The 17,946-nt window shown below is 38.8% G+C and overlaps 1 protein-coding gene and 1 pseudogene across 3 annotated transcripts in view; one reads left to right on the forward strand and one right to left on the reverse strand.

Moving 5' to 3' along the window:
- The window catches only part of VWA8 (von Willebrand factor A domain containing 8), a 459,390-nt gene that overhangs the window by 56,591 nt on the left and 384,853 nt on the right, over positions 1 to 17,946 (forward strand). For all 3 annotated transcript variants that reach the window (XM_053665428.1, XM_053665429.1, XM_053665427.1), the window contains one exon: positions 11,631 to 11,798. In XM_053665428.1, the coding sequence (XP_053521403.1) occupies positions 11,631 to 11,798 (168 nt within the window). The remainder of the gene's footprint in view (positions 1 to 11,630; positions 11,799 to 17,946) is intronic.
- Positions 9,475 to 10,312, reverse strand: LOC119039014 (voltage-dependent anion-selective channel protein 2-like; annotated as a pseudogene).

Consider the following 17,946-nt stretch of genomic DNA (forward strand, 5'->3'; position numbering starts at 1 on the left):
CTAAAGCTGCAGTGTCCCAACTTTTGCCAAAGCCTGGTGTGGTCCCAAAAAGCCCTCAGCATGGCTGTCTCACCTGAATTTAAATCCCAGCGCCAGTCTTCCTCTGCAGCACCATTTCTGACTCCTCCCACAATCAGTTACACATGCTAGCATTCCTGTATTCTTCTAGCTTTACTGGGCTGCTATAGTAAGTCCGGGCAGGCTTGGCCCCATGGTGCGGAGCCAGTCATCTCCAAGCTCTCACACAGGCACTGTAATTTTGGGGAGTTGCCCATTTGTATCATGGGTTGAAGTCACTCCCATCCTCCTGGCTCAAAGCATGGTGACAGCTATTTAACATATCTATGAAACCAGTTAAAGGTTATAGATATGTTAAATGGCCATTCTAGAGGTTGTCTGCAAAACTATTGCTGTGTAGAACAACTCTCAATGGCCCTGCTCCATGCATCCCATTCCCCAGCTCAGACTTGTGGGGATGAGGACATCCATACATATATATTTTTCTAATATTTCCTGGACACCCTGAGTTCTGGACCCCATTACAAGTCCCTATTTGAGGCTCCCCTTGGCTGCACCTTGTTACACAACTACTTGATATTTCCTCTGCTTGGCATATTTTCTCCTAGCTCTGTGTGTTGCTGCCTCCTCACCATTCAGATTATAAATTCTCCGAATATTTTAGCTGAAGTAATCAGGAATATGTCCACTCCCTTTCCACATGTACCATACTGTCATATTACACAATGTAATCTTCAGAGCATCTATCAGTATCTAGATTTTATTTAATTATTGTCTGTCTTTCCCACTAGCATGCAGCTATCTTGTTTATCTTTGGCACCTAAACGTTGTCTGGAGTATATCTGGCACTTACATTTGATGATAGATTTCTCTATTGCACAATCAACCTTGTTAAAATTTTAAATAAAGGAAGAGAAAACACACTGTGTAGGACCAGGGGACTTGCCAATGGAAAAGATACCTGTCTTTTTGACATGTATTTTGAGTCACCAAAATGAATAATTCCCATCTGAATTCTCAATAGATGAGGTTGCCATTTGATTATCACTGGTCATATGTTTGTTTGAGTAAAAGGTCGTTATAGTTATCTTATTTAGAATTTTTTAATTTATTAAAAATTTTAAACTATTGAATTTAAGGGAGAGTCAGTATCTTCATTTATTATTCTGTGATGCCTCTAAACCTAGGTGGACCAATGTAGATGAGAAAATACACATGGCCATGCGGTGGGTGCCTGGGGAGAGAGTGTGTGAGATATGCATTGTGGTTGACATTGTATGCACATTATGAGTGATGTCCAGGTAATTATTAATTGACATTTCAGCCGGAAACTTCAGCAAAACTCACAAATCCAAGTTGGGGGTCATGACCATTGACCTCTGATTATTTTCATGTAGGATTAAGGATGATTGATGATAAAGTGAGAAGTTAAACTCAACTATTACTTTTGAAGTTCAGAATTAGGTTAATTCTGTCATGGGGAATTTATATTTTCTTTTAAAATGATTATTTCTTCTGATTAATGAAGTCATAAATTCTTATTTTTAGGTGTATGTAATATATATAGTATGTATGTATGTATTTGTATATATATAAAAACAGTACAGTATTTGTTAATTAACAAATATTTATTGAAATGACTGCTATGTGTCAGGCACTAAGTGCAGTGAACAAAAGTGACAAGCACCTGTTATCATAGAGCCTATGTTTTAGTGGGAAAAAAGAAAAGAAATGGAGTAAAGAATGATAGTATGATAGAGTAAATGATAAATGGCATAGGATAGAATGTAAAAATTGCTACTTGTAATTTCCTCTTCAAGACCAACAATGCAAATATTTTCTTTATTTCTTTTTATTATGTCTATTTGCATATTTAGTCGTGTGTAATTTTTAAGAAAATAGTGTATACTATGTATATAAAGTTTTATGAACTTTGTCTGGAAAAAGGCTAAGCTATTGTTAATATAATGAGAACAGTTTTCACAAAATTGATGTAACCTGACAGCCAAGGAGAGTGGACTGGAATGTGCATGTGTGAACAATGACAACTTCACTGTACATACTAGTCAGTGGGGTCAGTAGACACTGTTGAGTGAGCATGTGTACTATGTGGTGCTTGCATTCAAAATGAGTGAGTAAAGCAATGAATCTGCATCACATTTCCTCCATGGAAACTGTTTGGATGACTCAGAAGGCCTCAGCTATGGGCAGCTGGTGATTGGCAGCTTCATCATGACAACGTGCTCACTAAGGCATTGCATGTCCTGCAGAGTTTTTGGTATAACATCAAATCACCCAGGAGACCCACCCCCACTATAGCCCAGATTCGGTGCCTTGCAACTTCTTGTTTTTCCCAAAACTAAAATCACCGTTGAAAGAGAAGAGATTTCAGACTGTTGGCGAGATTCAGGAAGATACAGCGGGGTAGCTGATGATGTTTGGGAGAACTGTGTGAGGTCCCAAGGTGCCTACTTTAAAGGGGACCAAGGCTTAATTGTTCTGTGTACAATGGTTCTTGTGTCTTGTAACTTTCTTTTTTTTTTAATTTAATTTATTTTAATTGTTGTTCAACTACAATTTTCTTTTATTCCCAACCCAGCCCACTCCCCCAGTGCTGTCCACCTTCCTCCCATTTCCATCCCCCTTAGTTCTTGTCCATGTGTCCTCTACACTTGTTCCTGTAAACCCTTCCCCTTTTCCCCTGAAATTCCCTCCCCTCTTGTAACTTTTTCAATAAAGATCTCTATTTTTCATATTACATACTGGATACCTTCTGGACAGACCCTGTTTATAATGTGCTTTTTTAAAAAATATTTATTTTATTGATTATGCCATTACAGTTGTTCTATTTACCCCCTTCATTCCCCTCCACCCTGCTCCCCCAACCCCTACCATTCCCCCCCTTTAGTTTATGACCACGTGTCTCAAGTTCTTTGGATTCTGTATTTCCCATACTATTCTTGCCCTCCCCCTATCTATTTTCTACCTACCATCTATGCTACTTATTTTCTGTACCTTCTCCCCTCTTCTCCTTCTCCCACTCCCCTGTTGCTAACCCTCCATGTGATCTTCATTTCTATGGCTCTGCTCCTGATCTAGCTGTCCTCTTAGTTTGCTTTTGTTTTAGATGTAGTTCTTAATAACTGTGAGTTTGCTGTCCTTTCACTGTTCATCTTTTATATCTTCTTTTTCTTAGGTAAGTCCCTTTAACATTTCATATAATAAGGGCTTGGTGATGATGAACTCCTTGAATTTGATCTTATATGAGAAGCATTTTATCTGCCCTTCCATTCTAAATGAAAGCTTTGCTGGATAGAGCAATCTTGGATGTAGGTCTTTGGATTTCGTGACTTGGAATACCTCTTTCCAGCCCCTTCTTGCCTGTAAGGTCTCCTCTGAGAAATCTGCTGACAGTCTGATGGGGACTTTTTTGTAGGTGACTGTCCCCTTATCTCTTGCTGCTTCTAGGATTCTCTCCTTCATTTTAATCTTGGCTAATGTAATAATGATGTACCTTGGTGTGTTTCTTCTTGGGTCCAACTTCTTTGGGACTCTCTGAGCTTCCTGGATTTCCTGGAAGTCTATTTCCTTTGCCAGATTGGGGAAATTCTCCTTTACTATTTGTTCAAATAAGTTTTCCAATGGTGGCTGTTCCTTTCCCCCTTCTGGTACCCCTATAATTCGGATGTTGGAGCATTTAAAGATGTCCTGGAGGTTCCTAGGACTCTCCTCATTTTTTTGAATTCTTATTTCTTCATTCTTTTCTGGTTGGTCATTTTTATCCTTCTTCTGGTCCACTCCTTTGATTTGAGTCCCAGTTTCCTTTCCATTACTATTGGTTTCCTGTGCATTGCCATTCATTTCAATTAGTTTAGCCTTCATATGTTCCTCTAATTTGGGACTATAATCAGTTCAGTGAGCATCCTGATAACCAGTGTTTTGAACTGTGCATCTGAAAGTTTTGCTATTTCTTCGTCACTTAGATTTATGGGCTCTGGGGCTTTGAGATCTTCTTGAGCCATTTTTGGTCTGTTAGCACCCATTAAGTATGAGGAATGGAGCCTTAGGGGTGGGGCGGGGCCTCCCAGGCGGGGGTCACTGGGTTGTGACACTGTATGTGGTGCTGGTGTCAGACTGGGAAATGGCGTCCCCCTCTCCTGCTTCCCGCCACTGGGTGAGGAGCGAAGCCTTAGGTGTTCACCAGGGTAGGGTTGCTCAGGTCACTGGGTTGTGACGCTGTATGTGGGGGCAGGGTCAGAGCCGGGAAATGGCGGCTGTCTCTGCTGCCTCCTGTCACTGGGACCCACTCGGTCCCGTCTCACTGCCCACTCCCTCGCTGGTCTATCGGTCAGGCTGCAGAATTTGTTGTTATCGGACTTCTGAAAAGTTCAATTTTCTGTGTTCTGGCTGTGTTTTCTGTTGCTAATATTTAGTTGTCTCTAAACTTGGTTGTGTGAGAAAGCATGGCATCTCCAGCTATGCCTCCATCTTGGTAGAAGTCTATATAGTGTGCTTCTTAAAAAACCTGATATTTTATCAGGAGCATCTTCCTGTACCATTAGATATTCTTTGAAAATACGATTTTTAGACCTGACTGGTTTGGCTCAGTGGGTTGGGCATTGTCTTCACAAACTGAAAGGTTGCCAGTTCGATTCCCAGTCAGGGCACATGCCTGGTTGTAGGGTGAGCAAATAGGCAACCAATCAATTTTTTCCCGCATATTGACTTTTCTTTTTCTCTCTTCTCTTCTCTCTAAATAGATAAAATTTAAAAAGATTGGTTTTAGTATCCAAATAGCATTTTATCAAATACATGTGACATTGTTTATTTAACATTACCGTTTTATCCACATTCCCATGTTGTTGGTTATTCAGGTTCTTTCTAAATTTTCAGTTATAAATAGAACTTTTTTGAATATCATAGTAACTTCTACTTTTTGTTATTATCTCTGATTACTTTTTTGATTTGAATGCTAGAAGTATAATTACTAATCAAAGAGTCTGGACATTTTCAAAAGTCTTAATGTGTATTTATTGCCAAATTGCTTTCCAGAAAGGTTTTCTAGCTTGTACTGTTATCAGTACAGTATGAGCGATTGTCTCAACTTTGTCATATTGATAGGTTTTCATTTGTATTAAAAATTACTAACCAGTTTGAATCTTCTGTATGTTTATTATTTGTTATTGGTGCTTTTGTAAGATATTGGTGAATTGAGTAGATAACAAAAAGGAGAGAGGTACTGATGGAATAAATTATAGTCTGTCATGAAAAAGTTGAAACTTTACAAATGCTTGTCTATGTGAATATTTGCCATATCTTATGTACTTATTGCTGTGAAGACAATTATTTTTATGTAATTACTTTGGTAAATAGATCATATACATTATTTTTTGAAAAGTAGAATTGTTTAAAGACCAGAAATATGAAAATTTATATTATGGAAGAAGTAAAGAGACTAAAGAAGACATTTTGCTACTACATTGATTTTCATCTGCCTGAGAAGATAAAAACCTCTGAAAAACCTAAATCATCAATATTCTAACCCCTTAAAAATCTATTACTGTCTTCATTTTTTTCTTGGTGCCATTCTAATCATTAATTCTGTTTCTTGCTATATGACTCTAAAGAGAAGAGAACTTTAAGTCAATATACAATTGCTTGGATTACTCAAATATAAACCAAAACGAAGTAGTTAAGCTACAAATAACCTACATGTAGGTTTTATGTTTGACCTAGAGGATATGCTCTTTACCCCCAAGATAATTTTGGGAGTGGAGGGCTGGGATAGGGAAGTTCAGATGATTTTCTTTAACTTTTTTAGTCAGGACCTCTTTTCATATTTGCATCTTGTTAATTTGTTTGACATGACTGTGAAGTTCCATGAGGTACAATATATGTATTTAATATTAAGTATAAACATGCACTTTAAACAATAATATAATACTATGGTGTATTCGTCTTGGATTATTCTTGACTCTCTTACTCAGAGAAATAATATTAACTTTTTAAATATATTGCTTAAGTATTATAGGTTAGCGGAAGCAACTCTTAATAAATTGAATAATAGTGTTATGATCAGAAAAGATTTTTATCTTATCTAAATTCCTTTTATTTATTTTACCAAGTAGGGAAAACATTTACTTGTAAACTTTATTTCATTTATGGATTGTCAAGCCACTGTCCACATGTAACCACGGTGAAAATTACAAAGTTGTGCTTCAGCATTTTATTCATAAATTAAGTCTTGGAATTTGGAAAACATCTCCAATAGAAGCAGATCTGTTGAGAGTGGTTGAATTATGGTACTTGCACCAGATCCTTTGCAGACACAATATTACAGTGTGTTCTTGTTATCGGGGCAGTTGGACAAAGTTTATGTTTGACTTCTGTATCAGGAATAATTCAAGTCTTGGCTCCTTACAATGTTGCCATTTTTTTGCAGGCCAACTCTTATCCACTCATATAATCTTAATTGTTTAATAGATTTGTGTTATTATTAAAAAATTGAGAAATGAAAATAAATTTTATTGAGGAGACTTCTGTTATGCTAGGTATATTTAATTCTCAAAACATCCTTAGGAAAGAGATGACTTCCTTTTTTTTTAAAAATACATTTTATTGATTATGCCATTACAGTTGTCCCATTTCCCCCCCTTTATTTCCCTCCACCTTGCACATGCTCTCTCCCACCATTCCCCCCTTTAGTTTATAACCACGTGTCTCAAGTTCTTTAGATTCTATACTTCCCATACTATTCCTGCCCTCCCCCCTGTCTATTTTCTATCTACCATGTATGCTACTTATTCTCCATACCTTCTCTTCCCTTCTCCTCCTCCCACTCCCTGTGCTAACCCTCCATGTGATCTCCATTTCTGTGGTTCTGCTCCTGATCTAGCTGTCCACTTAGTTTGCTTTTGTTTTAGGTGTGGTTGTTAATAACTGTGAGTTTGCTGTCCTTTCACTGTTCATCTTTTTTATCTTCTTTTTCTTAAATAAGTCCCTTTAACATTTCATATAATAAGGGCTTGGTGATAATGAATGCCTCAAACTTGACCTTATTTGAGAAGCACTTTATCTGCCCTTCCATTCTAAATGAAAGCTTTGCTGGATAGAGCAATCTTGGATGTAGGTCCTTGCCTTTTTTGACTTGGAATACTTCTTTCCAGCCCCTTCTTGCCTGTAAGGTCTCTTTTGAGAAATCAGCTGACAGTCTGATGGGAACTCCTTTGTAGGTGACTGTCTCCTTATTTCTTGCTGCTTCTAAAATTCTGTCCTTCATTTTAATCTTGGCTAATGTAATTATGGTGTGCCTTGATGTATTCCTTCTTGGGTCTAACTTCTTTGGGACTCTGAGCTTCCTGGACTTCCTGGAAGTCTATTTCCTTTGCCAGATTGGGACAGTTCTCCATTATTTGTTCAAATCAGTGTTCCACTCATGGCTGTTCCTTTCCCTCTTCTCTTACCCCTATAATTCAGATGTTGGAACATTTAAAGATGTCCAACATCTGGATTATGGATGTTCCTAATCCTCTCCTCAGTTTTTTGAATTCTTGCTTCTTCATTCTTTTCTGTTTGGTCATTTTTTTCTTCCTTCTGCTCCACTCCATTGATTTGAGTCCCAGTTTCCTTCCTATCACTATTGATTCCTGTGCATTTCCCTTCATTTCACTTAGTTTAGCCTTTATTTGTTCCTCTGATTTGTGACTAAAGTCAACCAGTTCTGAGAGCATCCTGATCACCAGTGTTTTGAACTGTGCATCTGATAGGTTGGCTAGTTCTTAGTCACTTAGAAGTATTGGCTCTGGGGCTTTGAGCTGTTCTTGAGCCATAATGTTTTGGTCTGTTTGGGCCTGTTACGTATGAAGGGTGGAGCCTTAGGTGTTCACCAGGGTGGGGCAACCCAGTTGCTGGGTTGTGATCCTGTATGTGGGGGTGGGGTCAGAGAGGGAACAATGATGCTTGCTGTGCTCTCTCTCAGATTTCGGTCTCCTCTGCTGCTTCCCACAAGCAAATTGGGCCCTTTTGGTGCTGGTTTCTGGGTGTGTGAGCTTGTGCACCCTCCAGGGCCCTGTTGGTCTCTCCAATGAACTGTCTGTGAGCCTGAGAGCCTCTTCTGGCATCTCGAGCCGGGAAAGTTGGAGCTTTTAGGATTTATTTCCCAGTGTTGGGGCCCTGGGTTGTGTGGTCCATCTCACTGTTAGTTTTTTCACCTGGTTTTTCTGCACGAGAATGTGTGACCGTAATCAGCTAGCCTCTTTGTGTCCTCACTTGGTCTGCCCATTGCCACCCCACACCTGGGATCTGCCAACCACTGCCTGTGCACCGGGTCGGTCTGGCCACTTTTACCTGCATTACCCCTCTCCACCAGCCACTGACTCTGCCCTTCTTACGGGTCTGGCCGAATGGTTCATCATTGTTGGGCTTCCATACAGTTTAATTTTCTGTCTGTTTTGGTTGCATTTTTTGTTACTAAATCTTCATTGTCTTTAAACTTGGTTGTGCAAGGAGGCACAGAGTTTCCACCTATGCCTCCATTTTGGCTGGAAGTAGATGACTTCCTTGATGGATAGGTGAAGTAACAGCCTAGAAGGCCATGGCTGTACCACCTATGAACAGCAGTGGGATTGGAGCCAGGATCTGTCCAATTTTAGAGTGTAGGTTTTTTCTACCATATTATGCCACTTCCCTGAAAAAGTGATGATGATGATGGCGACGCTGATGACAATGATAATATTCATAATGTCAATCTTTTTTAAGGGCTTATTGTGTGCCACAGGTTATTTCATTTAATCTTCAGCATAGTTAATGAGATATGCACCATAAGTAGTATAGCTTTAGAAAGAAGTGGAGTTTCAGAGAGGTAAAGTGACTGACCCCTCACCAACAGCAGGTAAGTGCCAGAGCAACCCGAAGTGAATCTGATCATATTCTGGTATTTATTTTCTTTTTATATATAATTGTTTCATTCATAATTTGTCAGGTTTTAGGATACCAAAAGTGATTCTAATGGTTGCTATTTAACAAAAAAATTACACCTCATCTTAAATCCACTGATTCATTTCATTCAGTGGTAGGGGAGAGATGTATAAGGGGACTGAATGGTAATGGAAAAAAAATAATAATGATCAAGTTAAAAAATTTAAAAAGATTGAAAGCATTTCGATGCAGGGGGAAATAGGAACATACACACACACACAGCATTGCACAGTTTTCATGAAGTTCCATTTGATTATTGGTGGGGTAGTGCATTTATTTAACAGTCAAACACATTTGCACTGGTGCACTGGTGACTAGACAAACAAGCAGTTTGCCTGGAAACCAGCTAACAAGTAACTGTGTAAATATTTAAAACACAGCTCTTGTTTAGCTTGTCGTTTGTTGTGATCACCTTCTTGGAGGGAAAAAAGCCTGCTGGTCACACTGGGAATGTATTCCCAGAGGTTTCTTTCAGCTGGATTAAGTCTCCACCTCCAGAACAAGCCAAAGTTTTTGGCCTCCAGCATTAATGCTCTTCTCATCTACCAGAGTTGACAGTGTAATCTTTATACCAGGCCTTAGAGTCCGTGAGTAGCCCACTCCAATTAAATTAGAGTTGTTGACTTTTGCAGAAACAGAAGCAGTGAGATCCAACTGATATTTAGTGCCAAAATGAGTACAGTTGGTGCTTGATGTCTAAGCAGGTTTACTGAAGTGGCAAGATCTTCACATACGTTCTGATGAATTGAACTTCCACTTTCTGTCCCATCATTGGCATTAGTGTGTAGCTGGATGCCACCAGTCCTGTAGTCCACTGCAAAGTTATCCCTTGTCAGCTTTGATTTGGCACTGTCAAAGGTCATTTGTTACCCAGCAAACCAGCCCTACTAACCAAAGGCAGCTGAACCATGGATGGAAGTTCCAGCAAAATCAAAGTCAACATCTAACCGAGGTTTATACATCCCTTTTGTAAGAACACTTGATTTTACCATTTTTTTCCCATGTGTTTGGCAAAAAGGTGATATCAAATGTCAGTTTCAAACTTTGACAAATCTGGTCTTCAATTGTGATTTCTCTTCCCAGAGTGGGTATACTCATAGCATTTATATTTGGTCTCCAAGTTCCCAGTAATTTTACCAGTGTCTGCATTAAATGAACCAGATGTTGAGAGTTCCACGCCACTGCATAACTTTACTTTCATATCCAGTTTCACCAGTCCAAAACTAAATCCTTTGTTGAAAATGTGTCTGGCAGTTTTGCCAAGCTCAGCATATGGTGGAGAGATATACATTGGCCACATGCAGCTCTGTCTGTAGGTCACGATGGCATGGCCATGGGAAGAGGTGATCTAGGTATCTCCTGAGGGTGACCACCACTAGCTTGCTGGCTGGATCTGGTCGGCCGTGGCTGCCACAGCCAGAGGACAAAATGATGGAGACACCATTCTACCCTCTGTAACCCTGTCCTGCCCCCTCCAGCCATATTCTTATTTTAAAATAAAGAACTTGAATGTAATATTGTAAGGGTTTCTTTTCTTTTGCTTTTTGCTTCTTCATTGCTATTATAGTTCAGCCATTTTGAGTAATTTACTTTGAGTAATTTATTCCAATTTCTTTGGAATTTATTTTCATTAAATCATAGCTATATTAATAATAATTTATATTTAATATGTTTGATGGGTTTAAAGTTTTTCCAGTACTGCTCTTATTCATAAATAGTGATAGTGTACAGTACCCCTTGAGGGTACTCTCATTTAGGAAATGAGGACACAGGCCTCTAGGTCGATTGTCTGCCTCAGGTCTTCAATCAAATCAGAAGGAAATCTAGAACAGGGACTTGGACAGTTTTAATTTTAGGTCATGCAGCTGCTTTTATCTTGAGAACCTTTGTGTCTACATGGTGGGTTGTTAAAGCTGGTAAGTAAGGTGACTTTTCCAGAAAGAGTTTGCCCTATTTTTTCTGATTTTTATTTGAGAAAATTAGGTCTCTGGAAGTTCTGTAGCTTGAAGGGCAGGAAAGAATCCTTACAGTTGATCTAATTTCCACTTTGAGAAATAATCACAAGTATTCTTTCCACTGAAAATATCTATGCACTGTTTCTTTTTTTAAAGATTACACTATAAAAATTTGCTATGTTTTTAATGTTGGCAGCATTGAACGTTAGAATAAACCTGAATTCATTTTGATGGTGAGTCTTGTTTAAAACCTTACAGTCTCTACATATGCTCACCTATGATCCTCTCAAGAAACTTGTGGGATAAATAGGACAGATATCTTCATTTCACTTTTGTAGTGAAAGACTCTGTTTCCTTGTTTAATTGTTACTGATTCAAAGACAGCTCAAAGTTTTCTATTTCTTTGGGTGTTATCTGCAATGTTATAGCAGGAAGGAACTTTAGATATTATTTCTTCCATTTTCTTCATTTTACAAACAGGGAAAACAGGCCTAAAGAGAGAAAAATCAATTACCTAAAATCATATAGGCAGATTAAGCAGAATTAAGATCTGAAACCCAGCTTTCCTAGTTTCTGGTTCCTATGGTAAGAACCACAAGTATAATTTGCATTACAAGTAAAATTTAGGCCATGCTTTGCTAGCATCTGTATTCTCATATTGCTTTTGTTTCTTGGAAATAGTGTGCAGTTCGTGCGGCTACAGAAGGCAGAACTCTCATTTTGGAAGGCTTGGAAAAGGCGGAGAGGAATGTTTTGCCTGTTTTGAACAACCTGCTGGAAAATAGGGAGATGCAGCTTGAAGATGGACGCTTCCTAATGTCTGCAGAGCGTTATGACAAACTTCTCCAAGTAAGAAAAGAAAAACTCAGCTGCTTTGTCTTAGCTACTGAGCTGCGGGCAGTGCCATTTATTGGATAAACATTATGGTATCAGAATGAGGACACATGTTTAGTTTGCCTATATCTGTAGCAAGTTACTAAAGTCATCATGAATTTGCAGTTTTACAAGGCTCCTCTAATATTTGCAGACCATATTAGACAACTTCTAAAATTTATCCTTTATCTTGCCAATCTGTTTGTCTTTTTCTTCCTTTCTTTCTTTTTCTCCTTTTAATTTGTCTTCCCTTTCTTTCCCCTTTTCTGTTTTTCTTTTCTCATCTCTGAACAAATATCTACTAAAAGCCTTAGTCAGTGGTGGGACTACAAAGCTGAAAGAAGTTCAGTTCTTGGTCTCAGAAAGTACAAAGTCCAGTAAATATTCTAGAAATGAATAAGATATTTAAAAGATCCCCTGATGGTTCAAGCTACCAGCATCTGATGCCTGAGTTGTTCTGAGAGCCTCCTAACTGAACTAATCCAAGCCCAGAACAACCTGTGCAGTAAATAATAGATGTTGACACCAGAGGGTCTGTTTGAACTGATGCGTCATGACTGGCATGACTAGGAGCATCTCTTTTTAACTGGACCTCCTGCTTCCATCCTTCCTGCCCCCCTAGCAGTGATCTCCAAAACATGTGTCAGATTGGGTCATTCCCTTGTTCTGACCCTCTCACAACTTCCAAGAATCCTGTTCTTCTCAGAATAAAGTGAAAAGTCCACTGAACACAGAGTCTCTCTTCCGCTACTGCCTCTTGGGCCTTATCTTCTAGCTCTCTCCTTTCTTGCTCTGCTCCAGCTGCTGGAATTCCCTTTACTTTAAACAGGGCGGACGGGCATGCTCCTGCCTTACCACAGGTGCTGTGCAATGGCACTTAACTCTTCTGGGGTGGTTTTCTCCCAGATACGTGCCCAGCTCACTTCTGTACCTCCTTCAAGTCCTTGGTCAAATATTTTATTACCAATGAAGCCTGCCCTCACCCTCCTATTTAAAATTGTAATATGCCCTCTGCCCCCACATTCCCTGCTCTTTTTTTCCATACCGTCTTCTAACATCCTACATGATTTACTTACTATGTTTTTAGTTCATTCTCGATAACCTTATTAGATTATAACTTTCCCTAGTGGAGGGATTTTTGTCACTGATGTTATCTCAAGCTCTTAGAGCAATGCCTGGCACTTGGTAGGTGCTCAATAACTATTTGTTGGATGAATGAATAATTGTAATAAAATCATTAAATACTGTGATACAAGTGCATATAGAGGGCAATGACAAGGGAATGTGAGCTGTTCAAAGACCTTGGAGAAGGGGTTCATGTAATGACACAAAAGGACAGAAAACAGCCCTGTTCATTCTGCCCTGGCTGCACCACACTGGAGCTCTCTGGATAACCAGGTCTCCAGGGACTCTTGGCTCTGCCTCTGTGTTCTAGGATTTAGAGCCTCTCTCACACCTGTGCTTTAGAGTTAGGTTAATCTTCCTGCCCCAACAGAGAAATCTGTTGGTTACAGATTTCTCAAGAGTAGGACTTAAGTTTCTTGCTCTTAAGCTTCTTCTTGATCCTGCTCCCAGGGAGCTAATTTAAGCCCAGAACAACCTAGACAGTAAATAATAGATGTTGACACCAGAAGATCTGTTTGAACTGATGCTCCATGACTGGAAGAACTAGGAGCATCTCCTTTTAATTCCTGCTGTGTGAGTCTGTCTTTTTGGAAACCTATGTTGCAGTCCTTTTAGTGCTGTTTCTTTACTGTTTTGGGGAGATCCTAGCTGGTATTTCATTGTGCAGTAGAGTTGTTTTCTTATTGATCTATTTAAAGTGGTACCGTACTAATATAATAATAGGGGTATAGTTGAGGATTTAATCAGAAAAATTGAAGTCATTCATTCATATTGTTATAGTTAATTTACTGACATGAAAGCCATTTTGTATACATTTTTAAAAAATCTTATTTTAAGTTTTATTAATTTATATTTTATAAAGAACATAAATATATATAAATAGAAAAATAGTAATTTACATTTACTTTAAAATTAGGTAGATATGTTATAGAACATTTTCTCTTTGATACTTTCTAATTATAAAATAATTCATATTTGCCTTATATAGTTATATATAACTTTTAGTAAATGATTTGGAAAAGAACACTTAGATTATGGAATCATTTTTGTAAGTATATGAATTACTCTATAGCAAGAACTTTGACCCAGTCTTTATTTATGGAGTAGAATTCTGTGCAAAGTTATCGAACATATTACTTTGGATAGGAATTTGGGACATGGAGTCAAAAGGGTTTTGGATACAAGGATTGCTTATTATTAAATAAGAAAGATGTACTACAATTTCTTAGGATGTACTACCTTTTTTCCAATGTAAATGTTGGTATCAATACATAATTTTTATTGGTGAATGTAACTTCTGTATTCTGTATTATCTATCATATGAGAACTTCACAGAATGTAAGCAAATTCCCTTCACAAAACACCATTATTTTAACACAATTTATATGATAAAAGGATTTCAATACCATAACTGAAGTTCCACTTATTTCTTGCTAGATTCAGTATATCAAATTTGAAAATCTCAATGTTAATGGTTTCATGAGGTAAATATTGTAGAATATTATTAAAGAAACAAATACAATCAATTTATATACATTTTATTTATATTCTGATTATAATTTTAGATAAGTGGAAAAGAGAAATATTTAGCTTTCTGAAAATTATATTCTTGGTTTCTCAGAGTCATATTCAAATTCCAGTTTTCTAGTGCATATGACATAGTGTTTGTGTTAGACTTATTAATTAAATGTAGAATCATGATTTTGATAATGCTAGAAATAATTCTTCATTATATTTTTAAATATTTAATGTAGTTAGTCAACAGAAAGTGATCCCAATATGTGCTAGGGGTGATAAGTCCTTTCAAGATCTTGGATCCAGCAAGAGCCAGTCATATACAGAAGTCAGTGCACAAATGTGTGGGAATGAACACTTGCCTAGGACATAGTGCAGTATACAAAAGTGGTTCTAAAGGAGGGAAGGGATTGGAAAGGAGCTCATTTTGAAGATGACATTGTTTGTGCTAAGCTATGAATGATACTTGTGTTTAGGCTGTGCAAAGTGGAAAGGGTGTTGCAAACAAGTGGAACAGGGTTGGTGACGCAGCAAGATGTGTCTGGAGAGCCACAGTGATGAGATGGGCACAAGCACAGGGTCAGGGAAGGTGGGCTGAGGGGATGGTTGTGCAGTGGGAGAATCAGATGTAAATGTGGCCAGGAAAGGCCTTGAGTTTCATGTGAAGAGTATCATGTGAATGTGAATGGGCTACATTCTCTAAAGATCTGCTGAAAGCTGAGGCCCCGTCTCTCAGAATATGCACATGCACATTCATATCAACTTTGTTAGCTCCATGAATTCTATAGCTGAGGACAATGAAGAGCCATGATAAGGTCAGGCAGAGGTGGAAGGAATGGCATTTAGTAGGTGCCTGCTATGGGCCAGTTGCTTTCACGCACATAATCACATTTAATTTTCATAACCACTCCATTGATTTGAATCCCAGTTTCCTTCCCATCACTATTGATTCCCTGTGCATTTACCTTTATTTCACTTAGTTTGGCCTTTATTTGTTCCTCTAATTTGTGACTGAAGTCAACCAGTTCTGTGAGCATCCTGATCACCAGTGTTTTGAACTGTGCATCTGATAGGTTGGCTAGTTCTTGGTCACTTAGAAGATGATATTATTCCCACATTGTAGGTGAGAAAGCTGTGGCTCAGAAGGTGTAACAACATTTTCTTGGTCACTTACCTGGAGTTTGCACCAAGCACTAGAACTAGGACTTATAACTCTAGAACCTGTGCTGTTTCCAGTCTCTCAACACCACCATATACTAATTGCAGGACCTAGGGAAAATTGTGTAACTCCTCTGGACATCAGTTTGTTCATTCATAAAAAGGAATTAAATGTCTATTTAGATTCTGATGAAAGTTTAATGAGAAAAATTTGTAGAATGTTCTTACCATGTAGTTATGTTTTCAGTACATGTTAGTTGTTACCATTGATATACCTTGGTAGAAATATACACATAGATATAGGTATGTATTTAAGGTCCATGAGAGGGCTCTGCTCTTCTCTGCCAGTGGTCTGCCCTCTGGGACTACCTTTTTACTTCCTCTGAGTCTGAACCAGTGTATTTTCCTTCTGTTCCTCTGTCTTACTGAGTAGGACTTAGAGATCTGACCCACATCTGACCCTTTGTTCCTTGATATGTTCACTGCTTCTTCCTTCAACACCAGTTTTCATATTGTGAGCCTTCCCTGGCACTCTGATCCTTATTTAACTTTGTTTCCTTCTTTGATACTTTGACTTTGAGAGGGTTCTAAAATAGTTCACTCAGCAGTCAGGGCCTAAATTTCTTTTTTTAAAAAATATATTTTATTGATTATGCTATTACAGTTGTCCCATTTTGCCCCTTTATTCCCCTCCACCCTGAACACCCCCTCTCACCCACATTCCCCCCCTTTAGTTCATGTCCATGTGTTATAAGTTCTTTGGCTTCTACATTTCCTATACTATTCTTACCCTCCCCCTGTCTATTTTCTACCTACCGTCTATGTTACTTATTCTCTGTACCTTTTCCCCCCTCTCTCCTCCTCCCACTCCCCCTGTTGCTAACGCACGATGTGATCTCCATTCCTGTGGTTCTGTCCCTGTTCTAGTTGTTTGCTTACTTTGTTTTTGTTTTAGGTGTGGTTGCTAATAATTGTGAGTTTGCTGTCATTTTACTGTACATGTTTTTGATCTTTTTCTTAGATAAGTCCCTTTAACATTTCATATAATAAGGGCTTGGTGATAATGAACGCCTCGAACTTGACCTTATCTGAGAAGTACTTTATCTGCCCTTCCATTCTAAATGAAAGAATATCCTTTGCTGGATAGAGCAATCTTGGATGTAGGTCCTTGCATTTTAAGACTTGGAATACTTCTTTCCAGCCCCTTCTTGCCTGTAAGTTCTTTTCTGAGAAATCAGCTGAATCTGATGTAGGTCACCTCCTTTGTAGGTGACTGTCCCTTTATCTCTTGCTGTTTCTAGAATTCTCTCCTTCATTTTAATCTTGGGTAATGTAATTATGATGTGCCTTGGTGTGTGCTTCCTTGGGTCTAACTTCTTTGGGACTCTCTGATCTTCCTGGACTTCCTGGAAGTCTATTTCCTTTGCCAGATTGGGGAAGTTTTCCTTCATTATTTGTTCAAATAAGTTTTCCACCTGTTGCTGTTCCTCTTCTCCTTCTGGTACCCCTATAATTCGGATGTTGGAACATTTAAAGATGTCCTGGAGGTTCCTAAACTTGTCCTCATTTTTTTTGAATTCTTGCTTCTTCATTCTTTTCTGTTTGGTCATTTTTTTCTTCCTTCTGCTCCACTCCATTGATTTGAATCCCAGTTTCCTTCCCATCACTATTAGTTCCCTGTGCATTTCCCTTTATTTCACTTAGTTTAGCCTTTATTTGTTCCTCTAATTTGTGACTGAAGTCAACCAGTTCTGTGAGCATCCTGATCACCAGTGTTTTGAACTGTGCATCTGATAGGTTGGCTAGTTCTTGGTACTTAGAACTTGGTACTTGGTACTTAGAAGTATTGGCTCTGGGACCTTGAGCTGTTCTTGAGCCATAATGTTTTGGTCTGTTTGCAATGGTATGTATGAGGGGTGGAGCCTTAGGTGTTCACCAGGGTGGGGCAACCCAGTTGCTGGGTTGTGATCCTATATGTGGGGGTGGGGTCAGAGAGGGAACAGTGGTGCTTGCTATGCTCTCTCTCAGATTTTGGTCCCCTCTGCTGCTTCCCACAAGCAAATTGGGCCCCTGTGGTGCTGGTTCCCTGGTGGGTGGGCTTGTGTATGTTCTAGGACCCTGTGGATCTCTCCAACAAACTCTCCTGTGAGTCTGTCTCTCCTGGCACCTTAATCCCCACAAGTGTTTTCGATGGGTACTTTTAGGTGTTATTTTCTGTCTCTGGGGCCCTGTTTTGCATCGTCTGTCTTGCTCCCCATTTTTGCCTGGTTTATCTACATGCAAATGTGTGACCACGGTCTTGCCTGGTTTATCTACATGCAAATGT

This window comes from Artibeus jamaicensis, unplaced genomic scaffold (genome assembly GCF_021234435.1).
Source record: "Artibeus jamaicensis isolate MK-2021 breed Jamaican fruit bat unplaced genomic scaffold, CSHL_Jam_final contig_414, whole genome shotgun sequence".
NCBI lineage: Eukaryota > Metazoa > Chordata > Mammalia > Chiroptera > Phyllostomidae > Artibeus > Artibeus jamaicensis.